This window comes from Polyodon spathula, chromosome 9, assembly GCF_017654505.1.
Source record: "Polyodon spathula isolate WHYD16114869_AA chromosome 9, ASM1765450v1, whole genome shotgun sequence".
NCBI classification, from domain to species: Eukaryota; Metazoa; Chordata; class Actinopteri; order Acipenseriformes; family Polyodontidae; genus Polyodon; species Polyodon spathula.
In genome coordinates this window covers 18,044,781-18,069,658 of record NC_054542.1, presented here as the reverse complement: position 1 = coordinate 18,069,658, position 24,878 = coordinate 18,044,781, and the positions used below count along the sequence as shown (strand labels likewise).

At 37.0% G+C, this 24,878-nt stretch overlaps 1 protein-coding gene across 2 annotated transcripts; it reads right to left on the bottom strand.

Moving 5' to 3' along the window:
• Window positions 1–280: 280 nt before the first annotated feature.
• LOC121320834 (interleukin-1 receptor-like 1) lies at window positions 281–24,105 on the bottom strand. Of its 2 annotated transcripts, XM_041259516.1 has the most exons (13): window positions 24,034–24,105; window positions 20,875–20,946; window positions 17,846–18,059; window positions 13,826–13,997; window positions 12,808–12,958; window positions 12,162–12,227; window positions 8,937–9,063; window positions 8,140–8,282; window positions 6,276–6,419; window positions 5,385–5,546; window positions 3,545–3,793; window positions 942–975; window positions 284–802 (listed from the first exon to the last, which is right to left on the bottom strand). In XM_041259516.1, exons 2-13 carry the CDS (start codon window positions 20,936–20,938, stop codon window positions 697–699), a joined length of 1,632 nt encoding a protein of 543 aa, XP_041115450.1. In that variant the 5' UTR covers window positions 20,939–20,946; window positions 24,034–24,105; the 3' UTR covers window positions 284–696. The 2 variants fall into 2 exon arrangements, with proteins under 2 accessions (XP_041115451.1, XP_041115450.1); XM_041259517.1 differs by lacking the exon at window positions 942–975 and having other exon boundaries at window positions 281–802.
• Between the last annotated feature and the right edge of the window lie 773 nt (window positions 24,106–24,878).

The following is a 24,878-nucleotide window of genomic DNA, read 5'->3' as shown; positions in this document are numbered from 1 at the left end:
CACTCAGCAAATCTTCTATATTCCTCTCCACATACTTTTAAATAAAGTTAGGTGCCCATATGTATGTATATATGAATGGCATGCAAGAATAAACTAGACATAAGCACATTTCAAATATTTATTGGCATATATCAATGTAATTTCCTCGACATCAGAATTATGGCACAGGAATTCAATATCCGATAGTGTGCTAGGTAGCTGAGGAAACAGCAAAGTAGGACAGAGACCCGAGCCGTGCGGTTAGGTAGCAAAGAAGGGTACTCGCTCTCTGCACTTCTCCGTAACAGGAAACAAGTCCAACAGTCAAAATTGTGAGGTTAAAAACATATTTTATTAAATGACAAACAAATTGCAAATGCTTCAGTCCTTTAAACTATCATCGGTGCTTCCGAGTCAAATGAATCACAGTGCATAAATACCTAGCATCGAGGTGGCAAAAACCACACACGTGCGGCCCCCATTAAGGTAAAAATATTAGCAATTATCAATGATCTGTAATACAGACTTACAATATTAGACATAAAATGCAAATACTATATATGAATGAAAATGCAAATACTATAATAAAAGAAAAACTATGGAAATGAGCAAAGTTAAATGAAATCAAAAGGATAAAAGAACGGTAAGACAAATTCATGGGCATGATTGAGGGCTACGTGGAGTAAAGGACCTTGGGAATTAATGGAAGATATGTGCTTATAACTTAAACAGTAAGGAGAATCCCCTTGACACGCGCAGATCTGTCCTCACGGAGGTGAGATTGAACTGATAGGTCTCAACCGATATTTCCCCCAAGGGGGATCTAGATGAGAGAAATGGGAAGATGTCAGTGATAGATAAATTTGGCTGGGGGTCCCACTTGACTCATGGAGAATCTTCTTTGTGGAGTAAGAAGCCAGCAGCAGCTGGACTTCTAAGATTGGGAAGTGAGCTTCACTTACCCCAAAAAGAGACCCCTGTCACCCCGCAACTGCACTGCCAATGCAAAACAAATATGAATTATGATTATATATTTATTATGAATTTGTTATTATTATTATTATTATTATTATTATTATTATTATTATAAGACTAATCTTACTGTTCCCCCCCCCCCCCCCCCCCCCCCCCCCCCACCCCCCCCCCCCCCCCCCCCCCCCTTTGGGAGGAAACCTCTGGTGCTCCCCACGGAGCGATAGGTCCCACTCTGGGCATACTAGCTAAGCTAAGTTGGGCCTGAGATATATCTTTAATGAACAGCAGATGTAAGACTTTACTGCTGTAGAGGACCAGCGGCCCATTTTATTGATCAAATGCTGGTTGATATTTTCAAAGATTAGTCTCGAGTCTATACTCTTGAGTCTCCAGGCAAAACAAAAATTCAAGACAGAAAGCTTGAGGTTTAAATAGGAGATTAGCAGATGTTATTGGTAGGAAGGAAGGAAGGGGAGGAGCCCTAGTTCATGCCACCCGAATAACACACAATTTTACAATAATCACGTATAAAACATGAGTGGTTTTAGTTTGATAATGACAGGTTCGATATGGCACTGGCAAACTGTTATTGACAGGAACTCAATAATTGTGTAAACTAGGGCAACTGGTGGAGTTGTTTGTATTGTTTTGAATAATTGACTTGTTTTATTCTATTTAATTAATACATAACAACTTAAAACATCTTTAAGGGGATTATTTGGAAAATGTGAGTATCTGCATACCTGACTGTTTGTCAGTCCATCCCCCACCTCCCTCCAATGACTTTAAAATTGCTCTGTATACAGTGGCTTGCGAAAGTATTGACCTTGGCATTTTTCCTGTTTTGCTGCCTTACAACCTGGAATTAAAATTGATTTTTATTTGGATTTCATGTAATGGACATACACAAAATAGTCCAAATTGGTGAAGTGAAATGAAAAAAATAACTTGTTTAAAAAAATTCTAAAAAATAAATAACAGAAAAGTGGTGCGTGCATATGTATTCACCCCCTTTGCTATTAAGCCTCTAAATAAGATCTGGTGCAACTAATTACCTTTAGAAGTCATATAATTAGTTAAATAAAGTCCACCTGTGTGCAATCTAAGTGTCACATGATCTGTCACATGATCTCAGTATATATATATATATATATATATATATATATATATATATATATATATATATATATATATATATATATATATATACACCTGTTCTGAAAGGCCCCAGAGTCTGCAACACCACTAAGCAAGGGGCACCACCAAGCAAGCGGCACCATGAAGACCAAGGAGCTCTCCAAACTGGTCAAGGACAAAGTTGTGGAGAAGTACAGATCAGGGTTGGGTTATAAAAAAATATCCGAAACTTTGAACATCCCACGGAGCACTATTAAAGCCATTATTAAAAAATGGAAAGAATATGGCACCACAACAAACCTGGCAAGAGAGGGCCGCCCACCAAAGATAACCCTGAAGGAGCTGCAAAGCTCCACAGCGGAGATTGGAGTATCTGTCCATAGGACCACTTTAAGCCGTACACTCCACAGAGCTGGGCTTTATGGATGGCCAGAAGAAAGCCATTGCTTAAAGAAAAAAATAAGCAAACACGTTTGGTGTTCTCCAAAAGGCATGTGGGAGACTCCCCAAACATATGGAAGAAGGTACTCTGGTCAGATGAGACTAAAATTGAGATTTTTGGCCATCAAGGAAAACTCTGTAAGGTGCAAACCCAACACCTCTCATCACCCTGAGAACACCGTCCCCACAGTGAAGCGTGGTGGTGGCAGCATCATGCTGTGGGAATGTTTTTCATCGGCAGGGACTGGGAAGCTGGTCAGAATTGAAGGAATGATGGATGGCGCTAAATACAGGGAAATTCTTGAGGGAAACCTGTTTCAGTCTTCCAGAGATTTGAGACTGGGAGGGAGGTTCACCTTCCAGCAGGACAATGACCTAAGCATACTGCTAAAGCAACACTCGAGTGGTTTAACGGGAAACATTTAAATGTCTTGGAATGGCCTAGTCAAAGTCCAGACCTCAATCCAATTGAGAATCTGTGGTATGACTTAAAGATTGCTGTACACCAGCAGAACCCATCCAACTTGAAGGAGCTGGAGCAGTTTTGCCTTGAAGAATGGACAAAAATCCCAGTGGCTAGATGTGCCAAGCTTATAGATACATACCCCAAGAGACTTGCAGCTGTAATTCCTGCAAAAGGTGGCTCTACAAAGTATTGACTTTGGGGGGGTGAATTCTTATGCACGCTCAAGTTTTCTGTTCTTTTGTCTTATTTCTTGTATGTTTCACAATAAAAAATATTTTGCATCTTCAAAGTGGTAGGCATGTTGTGTAAATCAAATGATACAAACCCCCCAAAAATCCATTTTAATTCCAGGTTGTAAGGCAACAAAATAGGAAAAATGCCAAGGGGGGTCAATACTATCGCAAGCCATTGTAGATAGTCATTCAATATATGTTCCAAATTCCGGTGTGGTTGTTGATACATTTTGGACTGTAAAGTATGTAGGATTTCTCTTTTAAGGCATCTCGTATCTGAGATGTTTCCAGAACCTTGAGCTCGGTGACTGACCTCCATTCCATTTCAGCGTTTTCCTCTTTTGAATGATGTGCTGGAGAGATTCGGGGAGATCCTTATAGGAGCTGAAGTTCTCCATCTCAATCAGAATCACCTTCATCTCATCATGAACAAGAGCGTGGTATAACCCGAGCTGTTCATCATATGCGTTTTCAGACTTCATTCCAAAAGAAGTCCCAGGAGTTAAAATGATAAGGAGCCTCTTGCTGTTGATTATGTGTTCTTCGATTACCATTGCAGTGTCTTCATGCAACAGAAAAGAAAGATCATTAGAGCCATGTTTAGCTCAATCCTCAGTCCTCAATCCACATGACATATGGATTAGAGGCATGCGTTATTTCGTCTATATTTTCCACATTTTTAGCTCCTTACCTGTGTTATAGCTTATCATATCTGCAGGTTAGAGATTTGTTCACCTTAAAGATTTTATTTGTGAGACTAGGATTATCTAAATTCGGTGATGAAGTTCTGGGTTTCCACTGCATAGAACAGGTTTAGGAATGTGCTATTTTTATTTGAAAAAAATCTGTAAGAAGTTTAATTTGCTTTGTAATTTTAATTCCCTTGTCAAGCAAAAACTAATGTATGTAGCTTTGGCTAGGGTTTTCTTTATTAACACCAGTGCTGTATTATTGGCTTTAAGTTTAGAGAAAGGGAAGCAGGTAGTTATATTAACGATTCATAACACCAGGCTAGGGACATATTTAAATGGAAGCTATTCCTTAGGAAAGAGTAATCCGTGTATGAATAGAAGTTGCTGAATTTGGAGGACTGTGACGGAGAGCGAATGAATCCGAATCAAAAATCTCCCTCTCGACCAGTGAGGGCACTGTACAACAGGAGCTGCGGGCTTCCTACTGAATGGTTGGGCAGTTCATCCTGGGGACAGTCGGGAGCCGGCCATTCAGGAAGAGGGCGGCGTTACGGTACCTGGAGTCATCGCCCTAGTAAGTTTCAGTCATGAATTGGAGGAGACGTGATTGAACTAGCTATCGGAGGGGGCGGGGCTTAGGGTACTTTAGGGGGACGTGACGCCGTAATCGGCTCCTTTGTTGTGGTTAATGGGAGGAGACAAGGACGGAATCTTGAATGAAGTGTGGGTTCATTGAGGAATATTGTGTTTGTTTTGCCAGATGGCTGATACGAAGCTGGAGCTGCAGCAAGAAGCCCGGACCTGAACGCGCACGAGCACCAGCACTCAGAGCACCGCACCTGCACCAGAGCACCCAGTTTGGAGACGTGTTTTTGTGTTTATTATTTTGGGACTGCAACCCCTTTGTTTTGTAGCTGGTAATACCCATTGCTGGGTAGAACCAGCTTTATTATTTTGGGTCCAGTTTTCACTGGCAATACCCATTGCTGGGTAGAGCCAGCTTTATTATTTGAAACCCGGTTTAAAAAGGGCATTAAAAGAAACCTGACCGGTAGACTTCGTGTTTGTCCTTTGTTGGAGCACCTCAACTCACCTATACACCGGAGCACTACAAACCACTTTGCCACAAGGACAGATAATATGTTTTTTTTCTTTTGCTTTAAGTAACTGTATTTTTTATTTTATTTTACAGTATATATTGTTACAAGAACAATGTAAAAAAACATATTTAGATATCGATAATTGTGCCACTTAACTGACCAAGCCAATATTAAAATAAGAACTACTAGAACAGAGGTATAACTGGGCTGGTTAACCTCAATGATCTTAGTCATAATATTTTTATTCAAAATTGTAAATTCCTGTACCTGTGAATTGTTTTTGTCTGTTCTCATAATGCAAGTAAAACTGGTTATTTTTTTAATTCAGGAAGTACTGCGGTAAGACAAATGCAAACAATACCTTCTCCAGGGAGAACATCTCTGCCATAAATGAAAAGATTATAGGCATACTTTCTTTCTAGGATGTTTGGCAGATCCTGATAAATAAAATGTCTGATCTTTTCCTGAGAAGATTCTTGAAGGTTCTCATTTGGATAAATTACATACGCATCATATCTCTTATCTGAAAGGAAGCAGAAATGAAAGTATGTCTTTTTAAGAAGATTATTTTTTTATATATTTAAAAAACAAAAAACACAATATGACCCTTTTTAAAGTTGGTAAAAGGTTTTATTAAAGGAGTAGGAGCAAATTATAGTTAATGTACTTGTTTATGCAGTAGTTGAAATTTGTGCCAATTTTGTTGGCTTGTGTGGCATCTGTCATTAGGGATTTAAATGTTTTACAAAAAAAAAAAAATCAGTCTGTTCTGTGTTTTGTTACTTAATGTACTTTTCTTTCCCAGATTTACATTTTAGACTGTAGCTCAAGAAGCTTTAAGGTAGTGGACTCCCCCCACTACCCTGACATCAAAGACTGATATGCACTCCACATTGTGTAATATATTTTTCCTTTATTGTGTATAGGCAACTTAAACGGGCAATAGACAGTCTGAAATATTCTGTTAATCTACTACTAATTGATTGTTGAAAATCAATGTGCTTTTTTAAAGTGTAAACACACATTTTGGTTGCATCCCTCCTCCCTGTATTTCCAAACTACCCAAAGCCAATAAAATGGTTTGGCCTCTTTATTTTCCTCAAATATGTAGATAAAACAAATGAAATAACATTAGAAAATCAGCCCAGGCCTGCAGATATTGGCTCATATTTAAACATCCTGTTGTGTGTTATTGTTTTCTTCACTGCTACTGTGTTGCAAGTTCCTGTGCTCAAATAAATATATTTCTTACCATTTTGATCTCTGTATGGCTTAATTGTATTCCGATAGAAAAGGACAATGTCAATCTTAAAATAAGTGACCAGCATTGCCACAGAGATTATTGAGAAGATCAGCACAGCAAAGCAGCTTGTCACAAATAGTCTGTTATCCTTCGCTGTTGAAAATGCAAGTTTGTATGTTAATGATGTAAGTTTAAAACATGTATTCAGTCATACTGTTTTGATACTGTATTGCAATATTCTTTGGGACAGAAGACAAGGATTCAGTGGCCTAGAAGTGCAAAACGAAATAATATTGAATAACTCGATAGCACACACACAAAAAAGAACATGTTATCACATGATAATGCAATCGCATGCTAGGCTTGGAGTGCAGCCTGGACAGAAGTAAAACACTGGTGAAGTTTGGTATGCCTATATTTTAAATACATCTATGTCTTCTTAAATGTGTCTTACTTATAGTGAAACATTAATAAGCAGTATACAGAACGTTGCTTTAGCAATTAGGCACCGTAGTTACCTAACATTGTTAAGTGAACTGATAGTCATTTCTATGTTGTACACATACATGATTGTGGTCACACACATCCTATAGTGTGAGGAATGTGCTTGCTGCATCATGTTCTCACAACAATGGAGAGAGAATTTAGAGTTTGGAGAAAGCTCGTCTTAGAGCATTCTGTGCTGCTCATGAACTTTGCAGTTTTCAGCTCGTCCTATAATTGAATATTAATTAGTAAAGCACAGTCTTTCTGTATTTTTTGGAAGTATAAAAGCTATGGTAAACATAAATTAAAATCTCTTTTTTTTTGTTTTATTTATTATTCGCGGTTGCATTTTAATAATAGCTATAGCTGTTTGAATTTGTTTACGGTGTTTGATAACTACATCCAGATTAACCTGTGTGACGTTTCTCAAGTAAAAATGTATACACTTCTTACTTGCAAAAGAAAAATGAATGAAGAAAATACAAGAGTCTACAGAAAGTACAACAAAGTACAAAAAGACTATTTTGGATTATTTATAATAACTCTGCCAAATAGAAAGCGAATATATGTGTTTCCAAAGAGATTCTCCAATATGTCCTTTTATTCTGTGCATCCAAAGTCTTTTAAGAGTGACTGCTAGGTATTTAGTTCTAAACCTGCAGTTTGTCAATCCCTGTTGTAACAAAGTATATGTTAAATAAACAGGACATCTTTGTATTCATTAATCTGATTATTGCGTTTTATTGCGACTGTGGTACCATTCAGTAGAGCGAAAATTGTAAAGGGGTACTTCTGGTAAAGTCTCCAGACAGAAGGGGTACAGTTAAAAAAAAAAAAAAAAAGAGGTTGAAAACCACTGCTTTAGTGCTAGTAAATAATAATTAAGATCTCTATCCAACCAAGATTTCGTTTTTTTCTTCCCAGTACTTATTCTGGAATAGCTAGACTGGCCAATAAGAGTGATATAAAAACAAACCAAAAAATGGACAAGCCCTTTTAAGAATGATTTGGTAATTGTCTGGGTTTTTTTTGTTGTTGTTGTTTGTTTGTTTGTTTTGGGGTGCGGGGGGGGGGGGGGGGGGGGGGGGGGGGGGGGTATTTGCAAGAATTCGGGTGTGAAAATTGCCCAGTAGGTGGCAGTGTCTTCTACAGAACTGATGTGGCTGTCCTGAGAATTTGCCTGTCACCTGGAGTGAATATGTGCCAGTCGCTGTTTATATAATTTCATCTCATAAGTTATTTAAATATTGCATTGTTTGATTTGTAAATCCCAATCTCTCATGTGGATTGTTTTCATATTAAATGGTTTATCTAGGAAAGCAAAACATTTAAACAAATGCTGATACATACATTTTTGATGTTTTATTTACTCAAAAACATTTCTTACCCATTGGTTGTAATTTAATAAAACGTTTTGTCCACTTCTCAAGATCATTTGTTTTGCAGTAAATTGGTGTGTTAAAATCCTCAGGTGACACTTTATAAATGGTTAAGATGGACATACAGATAGTCTTGTTATTTTCTTCTCTTCTTTAAAAACAAAAAAGCAAAAAAGAACATTATTTGAAAGTACACTAATAAAATGTTTTAAATATAATGAAATCATTTTTCTATCACTAACCAGTACTCATAACAGTTTGTGCTTTATGTGATAAAGGTGATTAATGATCTGTCATTTTAAAAACATTGAAATCAAACTTTAAAAAAAAGGCTAAAATTAAAAGGTCCAGCATAGTGCAAATACATTTCTCTACCCATACCGGTACAGTTTTGGAGTGTAGAGGCTTCACAATCATTCACAATTATGATAGCTGTTAAAAAGTAAAATGTTAAAGACAGGCAAGTAAAGGAGTTTTATACAAATGACTTTGGTGAGATTAAAACTTCATTGAGAAATGCTTTTGGAGACAACAACTAAGCAGAAAAATATACCAATACTTTAATACTTGCGTATCAAAAGTCAGCACAGATGAGGTCAGTCCCATTTCTGGCATTAGCAAATGTTATCCATGTTAGAGAAATAATGTTTTATCACTTATGCTGAATGATTCAGTGTTTCAAAACAACATCATTCTGTTTATTGCTATAAAAACATTGAAACTTTAACTAGTAATGAGTGAGAATTAGTAAAAACATCCTTCATTTTCTCTCACAGCAGTTGGTTGCTAAGATACAAGTAGGTACCTTAGTGCATGCTGTGAATATCTGTTGATTTGTCCATTGCTTGTGGCATTAACTTCCCACATCACATGACATTCACTGTTTATGTTAAATCCAATGAAAACTTTGCAGGTGATGTTTTTAAGTGAACCTACAACAAAAAAAGTTTTACAATACAAGCATTTAAACGATGCTATTATGCACAATGTGAATAGACAATACAGTATGCTCAATATTCAATATCACTCTCATGCAAGTATAACAAATTGTAATTCTGACCCTAAACTGATCGTGCAGTTACAAAATGTAGGAGCAAGGCACGTTGCTATGAATCTTGGTTAGATTCACAGATTTGATAAAAACATAAACAAGTCAAAATTGGAAACTAAAAAACATGAATGGTACTTGGGTAAAAGAATGATGCATATTTATTTGTATGTGTACGATCTGTTCATTTGCTTTTGTCACTTTTTCCAGACCTTTTACAATGTCCTCTAGCATAAAAGAAAGTCAAACTTCCAGGTAGGCAGTTTAAACAGGACAGTACCTGTTTGTTTATTATTTACAGTGCTTCAAAAAAAGACATCCAAAATAAACAAACAAAAACCTAACTCCATTACTAACTATGCAGGGAATTCTCCCTAACTAACAGTCTGGGCAGCTAAGCTGCTTACCGGCTCCAAAACACCAGGGGACCGATCTTCGAAAGGTTTGTGCACTGCGCAGAGGGGTATGCACATCACAAATGGCCGTTGTGCCGAAATTGTGCCAAGTTGCCATATTCGAACGTCCTTTTGCGCGTCACTATCCATTCTGCGCTGTGCAGAAATAAAATGTATGCATAACGTAATATGGGGGGGAGTGGCCGACAATATGCGTGATCCTGGTATATTAAAAGGTATGCGCCAAGCACAAAACCAGGTTTATGATGCACAGAATAAGGATTCTAAAAGGACTGTGTTAACTCCGCGCACACTACCATTCCAGCACTGACTACAAACAGACATCTTGACCGGTTCAGAGCTGCGTTGCTGCGACATGCTGAGGAACATATTAAATTCCCCAGTACCAGAGCAAACACGGAAGAGATAATGCAGGGTTTTTATGAGATCGTGCACCAGCTTTCGCGTGGTAGGTGCCATTGACTGCACCCATATTGCTATCAGGGCACCCACAGGGGTGGAAGCAACAGCCTTTATGAACCATAAGGGCTACTACTCCCTCAATATGCAGGTTGTCTGTGATGCAACAGGTTACATTATCAATGTCCTGGCACAGTACCTTGGGGGGGGGGGGCTGGGGGGTGGCTCACGATGCATACATCTGGCATCAGTCCAAACTCTGCAGTGCATTTTAGTCTGGACACATCCTGAATGCATTCCTCCTTGGTAAGTAGGCTACACTGCTCTATTTTAATCAACAGTCACTGCGTTTACATGCAGGTAGGATTCCGGTTGTATTCGGACTAGTGGGAAATTTGAATAGCTAGTCCATGCCATGTAAACAGGGTATTCCGAATGAATCAGTCTGTATTCTGGATACCAGTATTCCGAATACGTGATACCAAATACCCACTTAGTATTAGGATACTATCGGAATACTAGCCCTTCTAGACACCTTATTCAGAAAACCAGTTTTTTTCTAGACACACGAGTCGTCGTTTTATAATCTATAATATATAAGACGACGGTGTGTATGCCCAACAAAGCCTTTGCAAAAACTGTGCACAAATATATTAGTACTTGTATGACCCCAAATTGGTTGCCGACTATGTAATATCTTCCTATTTTTCAATTTTCAACATTTATATATATATATATATATATATATATATATATATATTATAATATATATATATATAAATATATATATATATATAAATATAGCAGTGTTACATGGAGACCTTGGTACCATGTGCAATTGCTTAATGTTTAGGTGTCATCATAATTGGTAATGACAGTATGGCACACCACAGCCAGACACAGATGGAGCCCATTAAGTATGCATTACAGGGAGGGGGATGAATAGTAAGCTGTCCTGCCTGTCTTTGCTGTGTGTTGTCACACATCTGTAAATTAATTGTATAAATACGTCATACACCCATATTGTGGCCCATTGCTTTATTTGGCTATTCCATAGGTTGCTTTGTATTATGGGTGCAGCAATCCAATCATAAGTTAAGTGAGGCAGGACAAACAGTTCTGTTATTGTAATTTCTGTCCGTTTTTATGCAGCTGTCCAGTCTGCTAAATGTTGCTAATTGTACACAGACTGTTCATTTACTGAGAAATCATAGTAGGCTACAATTAACATTTTAGGAGCATATTTAGAATTAATTAAAAAATTCTCTTTCGGCGACACTCAAAACCTTACAAACTGGGTTTAATCCTGACGTTCAACTGGGTCAGTAGAATGAATAACACATTTCTGTGTATTGTGTATATAAAAAAATGCTTGATTGATGTTTACTTAGCAGGTGAATGAACTCATTACATTTACAAATCAAAGAGTGTGCTATAGATTTTGTCATGGCTTATATAAAAAAGAAATCATTCAGAAAAAAAACTGACAGTATCCAAAGACACTTATTTTACTTCAAAAACATACAGTGTTTCACTGTGGTGAAATTAATGATAGCAGTTTGTTGGGGTAATGCCATTACTAATGCTGACTGTCCATCATTCTGCATTCTTGCTTGGCTGTTATGTGCAGTTGCTATATTGGTAGTGAATGCGCAGACGGTTTTGTGAGGCACAAACAGATTTGCGAATTGCTAAAAAAACTGCTATATTCCAATGTCACGCACCTGCTTGTGCCATTTTGGAATATCTCTCATTTTGTGCCAAAGCACTATTTTTTTGTGAGGCGCAAATGTTTAGCGAGGGCATCGAAGATCCGACCCCAGGACTTTTAAGTCCTACCTTGCACAAAAGACTCAGCTCTTGTTTCCAGCTCACAGCTCACTCTCCAACTCTCCTTCACCAACAGGTTAACCCTGCCCTTTTTTACAAAGCTCCCAAATGTTTAATTGAAGGCAGCTGTTAAATGAATCACACAATCACCTACATTTCCTTAAAACGGGTATAGACTGCGTATAATTCGTGGCGCAAAATACTGGCCCTCGACCACAATGCCCCACACTTCATCACACCGTGTACAGCTGGCCATAACTGTCTTTGTCACCAATATATTACATATTTATGTTTGGATCAGATTACACTAGTTGAAATGGGAAAGCTATTTACTTACCTAACAGAGCTTCTTCTGTGTTGTCACGCGGGTACTCAATAACTGGGTCTACTGTGACAGAGGGTGCTATTATAGAATAAAATACACTTTTTAAAAAGTAATCAATGTTAAAAAGTTTGAAGAATACCAGCATTACCAGCAATGGCAACACATTTAGAACGGATATTAACATGTTACTATGCTTTTTCCACTACAAAATGCACTTTTTATTTTGAGCATTTGGGCAGTAAATTCTACTTATTTTATTTAAGCATTTCTCTTATTTGGTTTGTCATTTTGTATGTCACGGTAATGAATGTGGGGTCATTTTATCCACTTTTACTGGGGACATTCACTGAGCAAAATACCAGTGGACAGCCTGCATTGTGGTCTTTTACAAAAGTTGGGTTTTCATGTTTAAAACTGAAGGGCCCAGTGGAAGGTTGTTGTTTTTTTTATGTTGCACATATGCCACTAAATTAACCAAACCATACTTCAAAGCACACCAAATGTGGAAATAAACTATATATTAAAAAGGCAACCTTTTTTCTAACTTTTTATGTAGCAATTTATAAAGGACAGAACATTAAAATGTAGTGTCACATTTAAAAAGTATCCCAGTTCTAGATATCGTATTAGTAGATGAAATATAGAAAGAGGAAAAGACCTTGAACATTTAAGCGTCTGGCTCTTGATACACTGAACTGCTTTCCTTTGTGTGTCCACGTTAATTGACAGGTGTAGATTCCATCATCCTTTCGTGTGATATTTTTGCGGAATAACTGTTTCCTGTTCTCATTTGGTAAAAGCTGAAAATCCTACATAAAAAACGACATCAAATTATAATGGCGAACAACAAAAAAAGCAAAGAAATGCTAAAATGATTACAAAATAATAATGTTGAGAATAGAACTTATTTTTTTAATAGTGTTATTGTACTATATGTTTCTAGATTTTGAAAATGTGGGTTAAAATAGCATGCCAAGACAGGGAGTTCAAATTCTGCGTTATTAAGTACTATGTCAATAATTCATTACCAACAAATCTAAATATCGTCATCTAACCACAACAAAAAACATAACTTCCTAATCCTTTTACAAAGCTATCGCCACCACTGTAAAAGCCTGATTTTCTCTTAAACTATCACAGGTATTTCTTGCTTGATGTGTTATATAAACCCCATGCTAAATGTATTGGTGACCTTCACATTCACCTCTGACCTAATATGGCTGCTATTTTTACAGTACTCTTTCAATATTACATGATGTTAAAGAGTAAGCAGCTCTAGTGCACTGAGGTTTGAGATCTGTCCTAGAGAACTGCAGGAAGAGCAATACAAAAAAAAAAAAACAGTGCTCTGGCTTTTCTGTTCCATACCACATCAATGATCATTATTGCTGTGTTGCCTGTTTGACAATAGTGCACTAGAGTGGACATTTTGAAAAGAGTAACACTGGGGTAACACTGTATTTTTGTAAATCCCACTACTTACCCTTTATCCTCTGGCAAATTAATTTCATCGACCAAACCCTTTCTACACCACTCCCATAGGAATGCTGGGAGAGTACAATTGCTACCAATAAATCATAGTAAATCATTTTTATGTTAATGTAAAAAATCATGACATAAGCACTTTTAATTTAACTGTGATTTTTTGTCTTGTAAAAAAAAAGGTCCTCACTTACCTTGTACCAGGTAAAATTATCACTTTTAAACTTGTCCACATGAGGGCATCTGATTTCTACATTACTTGATTCTCTACATGTTACAGGAAGGTATAGAAGTGCGCTATTGAAAGGCTCTCTTTCATGCACAGTGAAATGAATAATAAATGCATAACGTCTCATGTTTAGTACGCTGAAAAGAAAAACAGAATCTGTTATGATCATAATAAACGCAGAAATGATTAGTTCTCAGCTACGGGAAGTTCTGTAAGAGATGTTCTTATTTATCAATATCAAATAAAGAGCAAATATGCAAGTTAAGTTGTTTAAAAGAAACAATTATTAAATGAAACACAACACAATCAATTTTTAGAGATATGGATGTGTGGGCCATCATTGCATGACAGCTGCTTAGTTGGCTCATTGATGGTTTTTTCTAATTTTACTCATTGTGTTTGTTAGGGATGCAGGGCTCTATTCACAAAACTTTAACTCATGAGTTATGAGCTTGTCTGGAGAATCCTAAGTCCCTGGAAGGAACAGCCTTCTTCATTCCATTCAAAACATGTGACAATATAACCTTTAAACTGTTCCAGTCCTAACTACTCTCTACCTATAAAAATCCTAGGATACATTTCTAAACTCATTCTCATAGCAAGGAAGACTGAGAAAACAACCACGTACCTCAAATCTAAAGAGATGCTTTCACAAATCCCCCATTAACTCTAATTCTAGCCGAGAACTGTGTTTGCACAGTCAAGGAAATTGGATCCAAGTTGGATTCAATTAACTGGAAGCACTGTTTTCATGGTAAAAATTAATTGGACCAAAGCAGGGTCCAGCTTATTTGATGAGCAGTGCAGTGTCAATTCCAAATGACACGTCTTTATTGTATGAAAGGCTTTATAAATGGTATATAGCTTTATGCTAGTTCTGTCATGCACCTAATCAACTGTGCAATTTTAAAAAATACATGTATTGCAAAAAGTGTAATAAAATGTTTCATTCCTTAAATTAGGTAACATTTGTTTGTAAGAAAATGGAAAATTTGTATTTGTTTGAGCCTGAAGCATCCAGGAATCTGATAAGTTTTATATACAAACCTTTTTTGTCTATAGTTTAATGGTGAAATTGATTGCATTTATACATATTTCCTATTGTATTAATTGCATACATATAATGGGCAGATTGTATCATTTATTGTTTGTCTTATTAATTTCCTGTAATTGATTTCCCCTTGTCCTGGTAGTAGCTATTTGACATGGTTATAGAGACAACCATATTCATTTAAACATGTACAGTGCCAGTCAAAAGTTTGAGTACACTTGCTGGAAACTAGGTTTTTTTCATAATTGACAATGTTTTACATCTTATACGTTTCTGTAAATACTTGAAAATGAAAACACATGTTACAATATACAAAACAAAACATAAGGAGTACCAAAATAATGTTCAAGAAATTGAAAATTGTCTCTAAATCTTGGATTCCTCAAAATAGCCACCCTTTGCCTTAATAACAGCCTCACAAACACAAGGCATTCGGTTAACAAGTTTCAGCAGGAAATCACCCGACATGTCTTCCCAGCTCTTCTGCAGCAATTCCCAGAGATGTAGGGCTCTTGTGGGTAGCTTTGCTTTGACTCTTCTGTCCAGTTCATCCCATGCAAGTTCTATGGGATTGCGGTCTTGAGGCTGGGCAGGCCAGGTCATTAGATTGAGTTGTCCTTCACTTTCCTTCTTCGCCAGATAGTTCTTGCACAACTTTGAGGTGTGTTTCGGGCCATTATCTTACTGAAGAATGAAGGACTGCCCAACTAGCCGTAATCCTGATGGAATGGCATGCCTCTGAAGTATGCTACGATAGACAAGCTGGTTGAGCTTGCCATGGACTCTGCGTCTTACAAATACTTGGCAGTTGGACCCAAATATTTCAAATTTTGACTCATCGGTCCATAAGACCGACTTCCACTCCTCAAATGTCCAATTTCTGTGTTTTTTGGCCCAGGCAAGTCTCTTCCTCTTATTCTGCACTCTTAACAATGGTTTCTTTGAAGCAATTCAACATTTGTAGTTTTAGTAGCATTTAGCTGAGTTTGTATTTCAGGGGCAGTTAATCGGCGGTTTCGCAGACTTGTGACTCGAATGAACTTGTTCTGATTCTGAGGTCACCCTTTGGCCTGCCTGACCTTGTTCTGTCCTCATGAGTGCCAGTTTCTTCAAATCGTTTGATGGTCTTGGCCACAGCAGTTACAGACACTTGCAAAGTTCTTGCGATTTGTCTTAAAGATTGACCTTCATTTCTTAAAGTAATTACAGACTGTCTTTTTTCTTTGCTTAACTGAGTGTATTTTGCCATTTTCAGCTCCTTACATTCAGGAATGACAAACTTGTGCCTATGCTACCTATATTTACAGTAACGGACACTCACCTGTTAACAATAATTGGTGACAAAGGGTTAATTAGGTAACATTCTAGTTAACTCAGAGAACATCTAACAAAGACACTTTTATACTTAGGCCAGTGTTCTAACATCGTGTTATACACATTTCAGACTTTTAACTGACTTGGGCTTCAGACTGAAATCCCCTTGCTTTGGGTGACCATTTCATTGAAATTGACAAGATTTACATTTTCATTTAAAAATTAAATTTTTGAATATAATTCACTTATGATTATCAGCTTATATAAGTATACATATCATAAAATAAAATATTAAGTGTTTATAGATGTTTATACAGTTAAAAAGCATAGATAATCATGAAAAACCTGGTTTCAAGCAGGTGTACTCAAACTTTTGACTGGTACTGTAAATATATACACATACAGGTAGTGGACAAAAGCACCTGGGTAAATGAGGGACACAGGTGTGGCTCATGCATTAATTAAGCAAATAACATCCCAGAATGCTTAGGGTCGTATAAAATGCTGGACAGGCCTGGTTGCCTATAATTATGGCTAGTATGGCTACAAGAGGAGACCTCGTGACTTTGAAAGAGGGGTGATTGTTGGGGTGCATTTGGCAGGAGCTTCAGTGACCAAGACAGCTCAACTTGCTTGGACGAGTGCAGGTGTGGCGCCAACCTACTCTACAGCCCTGAGTGCTTGTTTCCAACAGTGAAGGGTTCTGATGGTTCCGTAATGTTGTGGGGCGCATTTTCCTGGCATGGTTTGAGAGCACTCATTCTCTTAGAATTCAAGGTCAATGCTAATCGCTACTTAATGGTACTGAGTGATCATTTTCACCTCATGTTGAAGCATTTCTTTCCTGCGGGGGGGGGGGGGGGGGGGGTCTTCCAGGATGACAATGCCCCCATCCACAGAGCATGTGTGGTCGCCCAACGGTTTGATGAGCATGACACTGATGTTATCCATATGTCATGGCCATCTCAGTCACCAGATCTGAACCCAATCGAGCATTTATGTGATATTCTGGAACGACGCCTGAGACAGATTGACTTTTTTGTGGAAGAATGGTGTCCCATCCCCCCTACAGAATTCCAGAGGCTGGTACGCACATGGATGCCCAATGCCCTATTAAGTGACTTTACATTGGTGTTTCCATTTTTTTTGTCCACTACCTATATATATATATATATATATATATATATATATATATATATATATATAGATATATATATATATATACTTCCCTAAACAAGAACATGGAACATGCCACTACAACCTGCAAACCAATCGAAGCGAATTGGGACGTGACCTTGGGTGATGTTTCTTCAAAGAAATTGGATGAGTTGGATTTGAGCATTTCATGGTGAAAGTTGCTTTAAAGCATGTTTCATCAAAAAAACTGGATACATTATTTTTTTACCATGAAAACGCACCTTTAAATAAGTTAACCCAGAAAACTGACACAACCCTTAATCACTGGCAGAAAAAAAATAGCTTAACCTAAAATATAGATAAACATTAAGGAAAACATAAATACAATGAGGGATATTTGAGGATGATATTATCCAAAGGTGAGGTATTCAAATGTGTTTATTGTGTTGGCTATTGTACGTTATAGCAGTATTATGATTTTACCAGTCACATATGTAGACTGCAGAGTCATTCATAAAGGCTGGCAAGAACAGTAGGTCAGTAGAGTGCGAATGTATTCTTTCTTCTTCCCTTGAAGTTATTTCCTGAAGAGTTCTATTATTATACCATTTAACGCCAACCTCATCTACACATTCAGAACAAGATACAATCACAGCTTCGTTTTCAATAACATGTACCCTTTTTTCTTCATAATCATCTGCAAGAGATAGAAAAAAATATCAACAATTCCCTATAACACCGTGTAACAAATTATAATTTTTTTTTTTTTTTTTGTTCCTGGGTAGTAAGTGTTATTTCCTAATTGCTTATGCCTCAAAAGTATACAAAACGGCTATTATTCCCCACAAACTTTGCTTTTGTGACCAGGACAGTGATATTTTGAAATTTACCTATTTTCCAGAACATTCCAGATAGATTCAGTGCTGAGTAAACTTGGAGTAACTTCTAGAACTTTCTAGAAATTTCCAGTAAGATAAATAGTAGTATAAATACAGGGCCCTTAAGTCCACCAGTTTAGTTCCAGCTGCCTAAGTGGATACATATCTGCATTTTTCTGAGATGGCATCAAAAGGCTGCAAGCATCCGGCAGACACATTTTGCTATATCTGTGGCCAATTTATCAAGACAAGAGCGAAAAAGTTGTGTGAGGCCTACAAGGCATATTTCGGCATGCCTGTGGGGGATCAAGACAAACCCTGGGCACCTCATTTCACCTGCGAGCACTGCAAAAAAACTCTGGAAGGTAAGATGGACAATTGTTGCTCAGAATTTTATGTTATAAAATTTGTTAAAATTTTTCAAATTGTAAAAGTTTTTAATTTTAAAATGTTTTACAATTTTCAATGTTATTGAAAAACTATATCATATATGAAAAATGTTGCAAGAATCTCTTACACATTAGTCATGGGTGAAATAAATGTATTTTTGTAGGATGGTACAGAGGGGAAAAGAGAGCCATGAAGTTCGCTATCCCAAGAATTTGGCGGGAACCCATTGACCACTCAAGCAACTGCTACTTCTGCATGGTGGACCCTTCCAAACGTCAGACTGGCAAGAATGCACCTGCTATCACGTATCTGGACCTTCCTTCATCCATCGCCCCGGTGCCACACTGCCATGAGCTCCCCGTACCCACTCCTCTGGAGAGAGAGCAGTCGTCTTTAGAAGAGAGCAGAAAGTCAGAGAGCAAGGAAGACGTTGTAGATCCAGATGACAATTTCAGAGGTGGAGCTGAGGAGAGAAATCCATACTACCCCAACCAAAAAGACCTCAACGACTTGATTAGAGATCTTGGTCTCACCAAGTCCAATGCCGAGCTTTTGACATCTAGGCTCAAGCAATGGAACTTGTTGGATGAAAGTGTGCAAGTCGCAGATCAGAGGAAGCGTCACCAACCTTTTTCCAGCTTCTTCACCCGTTAAGATGGGCTCTGCTTCTGCCACAATGTGACCAGTCTGTTTGAGGCAATCAGAATCGCCTGTAACCAGAATGAGTGGCGCCTCTTCATTGACAGCTCATCCAGGAGCCTCAAAGCCGTGCTGCTCCATAATGGTAACAAGTACCCGTCTCTTCCCCTGGCTCACACGGTGCACCTTAAAGAGGATTACAACAGCATCAAGGCCTTGCTGGACGCCTTGAAGTATGATGAGTATGGTTGGGAGGTCATAGGAGACTTCAAAATGGTAGCATTCCTGATGGGTCTCCAAGGCGGTTTTACCAAGTTTCCCTGCTATCTTTGCCTTTGGGACAGCAGGGACACCAAGGCGCACTACCACAGGCGGGACTGGCCACAGCGGACCGAGTTCTCTGTGGGGAGGAACAACGTCAAGTGGGAGCCACTGGTGGACCCCCGGAAGGTGCTGATGCCATCACTGCACATCAAATTGGGCCTTATGAAACAATTTGTCAGAGCTCTAGATAAGGAGTTGGCAGCCTTCAAGTACCTTCAAGACTTCTTCCCTAAGCTGTCTGAGGCAAAGGTCAAAGCCGGTGTCTTCGTCGGACCACAGATAAAGAAGATCCTGGAGTGCAATGAAGTCCCCAAGAAGCTCACTAGTAAGGAGAAAGCGGCTTGGAACAGCTTTGTCGCAGTGGTTTGGGGCTTCCTGGGCAATCACAAGGCCGAAAAACTATGTGGAGCTGGTTGAGACTCTAGTGAAGAACTACGGCACAATGGGCTGTAGGATGTCCCTCAAAGTCCATATCCTTGATGCTCATCTTGATAAATTCAAGGAGAACATGGGAGCATACTCGGAGGAGCAAGGACTTTGAACGCCGCTACCAAAGACAGTATAACGAGAACATGATGGGAGACTACATTTGGGGGCTAATTCGTGAAAGTGATTTACAGTATAATCGCAAATCTCGAAAAATTACTCACTTCTAAATCTTTTGTAGTCATTTTTGTATTACTTTAGTATAAATACATGTTAATTTGGATTCATATGTTGTTTTTTCTGACTTTATGTGAATGAAAAGACACACATTTGCCCGTTTTCCCAATAGGTAAATTTCAAAATATCACTATCCTGGTCACAAAAGCAAAGTTTGTGGGGAATAATAGCCATTTTCTATACTTTTGAGGCATAAGCAATTAGGAAATAACACTTACTACCCAGGAACAAAAATTGTGTTATATAGTGTAATCAGAACTCACATAAATTGGAGGGCAGAGTTTCTAAGGCTTTTTGGTAGCACTTTATAATACATTTACTGTATACTAACTTTATTAACTTTATACATACTTTAGAACGAGTAATACATGGTAGTAACTACATGCTTTATAATTACTCAATATATAATATAATAATACTGCAATAAATGCAATTCTACAACAACTGGACATTGCTCTCCCCAGGTCAGTCTTTCTGTTTTCACTTAATAATGGAACGGCAAAAAAGCATGTTTGAGAGATGTCGCTAATTAATAACACCTATTCCAAAATCATTGCTTACTGGTGACAGATGCTCAAATCCTAAGGTTAAAAACCCATACATTAGTTACTTTCATACCTGGAATGGATCCAAGAGACATTAACACACACAAACTAAGGAAAAACAACATCAATGTTCCCATTTTTGAATCTACAAGAAAAGAAAAGGGTATCATTTTTGTTTATCATTTGAAAACATATAATTTAGTTAAACCCCTGCATGATGCAACCAGTCATTAACAGGAACAAAACAATTACCTACAAAACAATCAGAAACAAATTGGTTTTGGGGGGCATTAATTAATGAAAGTTAACATGCATACATAAATAACTGTATTACACAAGCTGTAAAAATATGTGCACATTATTCTTAAATATTTATACAATAATATCTACCATGTGCATGCTGGATAGTAATTTACTGGAACAAAACCACTCTACTGAGTTATGTTCTCTAAAAACATAATTAGATAAATATGGCGGCAGAGAATGATAAAGCTGTACTGCCCTTTTAAATATTTGCTTTATTTGTAAAATCATGCAGACCCTGATTACTACTACTTTAGGTTCTGTGTCAGCCAGGATACTGAAACCAACTATTCATTATTTAACCATACCTATTAAACCAGTTGTGTGATCCTTTGTGATCATTTTTAACAAATCAGCAGCTATAAAGAAACAGAATATGGTTTCTGCTGCCATGGGGGTTCACACTGTATTATTTTCTAATTAAGACAAACAAAACCAAATGCAGAAAACATTCTGGATAGGAAGCTCATCCCCTCCAGGTTTATGTATAGTTCTGTTACTGTATGAACTAAATTTCAAAATATTTTAAAATACTTTCTGATTTATACTAAAATGAATTCCGAAATATTATATTGAAATATACAGAAACATATTGACTTTCATTTTAGCAAGACAAACTGTAGTTTATAGCCACTATGCATATATTAAATTAAACAGAAAACAAAGAAAAGTGTATTTAAAAAGATCATATTTAATCCATAAAAGCAGTTTTTAAAACCTCAAACACTGTTAACAACAGCAGTACAACTCCCTCAGTTTTTCACACCAGGTTTTATACAATGGAAATTAATCAAGCTATCACAGGGCCACATTAACTAATTAAATAAACAGCCCAAATATGATAACTACATAATATAACTAACAGGACAGACTCAAAACATAATAATAATAATAATAATAATAATAATAATAATAATAATAATAATAATAATAATAATAATAATATAAGGTGAATAAAAGATATACATACATGTTAACACATATATTAAAAAAGAACGCCTTAAATCCATCAGTGTATTAGTATTAGTTGGAGTGGTTAAAATAGCCCTAGCATCATCATCATTATAATTATGTTTGTTATTGTATCTAACATGTGCATATAGTGACCATAATCTTCGCTGTCTTGTTAAATGAAAATCTTGGTTGAAACATTTAAATGTCTCGTTTTCTACCCGCCTATCCGTCTGAACCACAAAATTGCTGACATTTTACGCATTTTCTCAAGAATTACAGACAGGTGTCCTGGGGAAAAAGTAGACAGGAAAAAGTGGATCGCAGTCTAGAATTTAAAGGGGATGTTGCATTGTTTTTAAGGTTTACGCATAGATCCCTGTACTAGTGCTATGTCTAGGGATTTAGTAGATCGAGCCCAGGGAATAAATAGATCTGATATATTAACAAAAAACAAATACTTTTAAATGGATTTTGTGGACGTATTTGACAGTATAACGATAGATAAGAGAATGCTGTAATAATATAAGCAGTACTAATAATACTGTATGATCGTATGTCATTAGAATATATTACTAAAACATTTTAATTTCGATTAAAGATTGGCAACATTTTGACCTGTAAAGCCTTTTAATAATATACAGTAAATAAATATTTGTGATCACACATCAACTACAGCCTACATCTGACTAATAACATTTGTAAATACACACCAGCAGAACAAGTTCACAAACGTTTAACACTTTAGTCCGAGTATAAAAACATAACAGACAACTTTGCATCACACATATTTTACAGCCAGAAAATAAATAAATAAAACCAAGAAAGAGGTGTGTGAACACATTACCATACGATCTAGCAAATAAAATGATCAGACAGAAAATGCTGAGTGCAGTTAACGTCCCCTAATCAAATAGCTGCCGCGCCTTCCTTTTACCTTATTGCACTTCTGTGATCTACTTTTTCCCCAGTCTACTTTTTTCCTGCGACACCGGTCCACGTTGAAAGCAAACTGAACATTGCCGGTAGTGGCAAACACAATGATTCAGAAGAAGTGATCTCAACACTTCAACATATATCAAACTTGGTTAAAATACACATTATAGAGTAAAACAGATAAAATAGATAACACCGTGTAACAATTTATTTTTTTTTGGTTCCTGGATAGTAAGTGTTATTTCCTAATTGCTTATGAATCAAAAGTATAGAAAATGGCTATTATTCCCCACAAACTTTGCTTTTGTGACCAGGACAGTAATTTCAAAATATCACTATTTCCAATGGGAAAACGGGCAAATGTGTGTCTTTTCGTTCACATAAAGTAAAAAAAATAAAAATAAAAACAACATATGAATCCAAATTAGCATGTATTTATACTAAAGTAATACAAAAATGACTACAGAAGATTTAGAAGTGAGTAGTTTTTCGAGATTTAGGATTATACTGTATTTACAGTATACAGTTTTGTAGTCATTTTTGTGTTACTTCAGTATAAATATATGTTAATTTGGATTCATATGTTGTTTTTTTCTGACTTTATGTGAACGAAAAGATACACATTTGCCCGTTTTCCCACTGGAAATAGTGATATTTTGAAATATCACTGTCCTGGTCACAAAAACAAAGTTTGTGGGGAATAATAGCCATTTTCTATACTTTTGAGGCATAAGCAATTAGGAAATAACACTTACTACCCAGGAACAAAAATTGTGTTACATAGTGTAATTATCCTAATAAAACAACACAAACAAATAATCCATCAAAAGCTTCCAAAACAACTCCCCACTGTATGTTCCAGCTTCCCCATTCTTTCTGCTCATGTGGTGAAATTCCAATATATAAATATGTACAGTAGTAATATAGAGGAATATAAGACATACACCTGCTTGGAATACATTGTAACATTCTTTCAAAGTATGTTCTATCATGCATATATACAGAGACCCTAAGTAATTGAACAATTGTTAAAAGTACTTACTTCATCCGCACCTCAGCTCTATAGTGTATTAAAATTGTTTTGTTCAGCCTTTAAATGTTACCTCTGTTGAACAGTATTTTTATAGTGTTAACATGCTATTTTGGACTTTGTGACGTGGTATGTGTGGTTAGATAAAGATCTTACTTTCAAAAACATATTTTTTTGTAGAAAATACCAAGTAAAACCACATCATTTAGGTAAAAATCTCCTTATCTAAAAGTTGTATCATAATCTTTTTTTTCACTGGATCTCATTTTGGAATCTATCTTTATAACTAGGTGCTTCCTCTATAAAAAACAAGTTTAATTTAGATTTAAACTTTATTTTCCATATGTTGTAACTGCGTAGTGGTTAGCGCTCACAGTGCCAGGGTCCTAGGTTCTAATCTGGCCTAGGGGGTCTGTCTGTCTGTCTGTGTAGAGTTTGCATGTTCTCCTCGTGTTCGTGTGGGTTTTTTCTGGGTACTCCAGTTTCCTCCCACAGTCCAAAGACATGCTGGTTAGGTTGATTGGTCACTTAAATTGCCCTCAGTTTTAGTGTGTGTATGTGTGTGTGTGTGGTGCCCTGTGATGGACTGGCGTCCCACCCAGGGTGTAATCCTGCCTTGCGCCCTAAGTTTGCTGGGTTAAGCTTGGGCTCACCGTGACCCTGTAAAGGATTAAACAGTTATTACTTCATGAAACAGAATACTTCATGAATATACATGGAGTTCTATTGTTATTTGACTCATTAGGAAGGCCAGATTTATTCCCTGACTAGTGGGTTGCTGTGTCACACTTGGTCTCAGTTGTGGGATTTGAGTGCCTCCTATTGGTGAAGCAACAAGAGTACAAAATGAAAGAAAA

Excerpts from the sequence above, each read along its gene's own strand:
- LOC121320834 (XM_041259516.1), bottom strand. The coding sequence starts at position 20,938 with ATGGGAACATTGATGTTGTTTTTCCTTAGTTTGTGTGTGTTAATGTCT. Across the intron at positions 13,998-17,845 it reads GCAGTCTACATATGTGACTG|CGTACTAAACATGAGACGTT; the intron begins GTAAAATCATAA and ends TTTTCTTTTCAG. Across the intron at positions 9,064-12,161 it reads CACAGAAGAAGCTCTGTTAG|GTTCACTTAAAAACATCACC; the intron begins GTAAGTAAATAG and ends TTTTTGTTGTAG.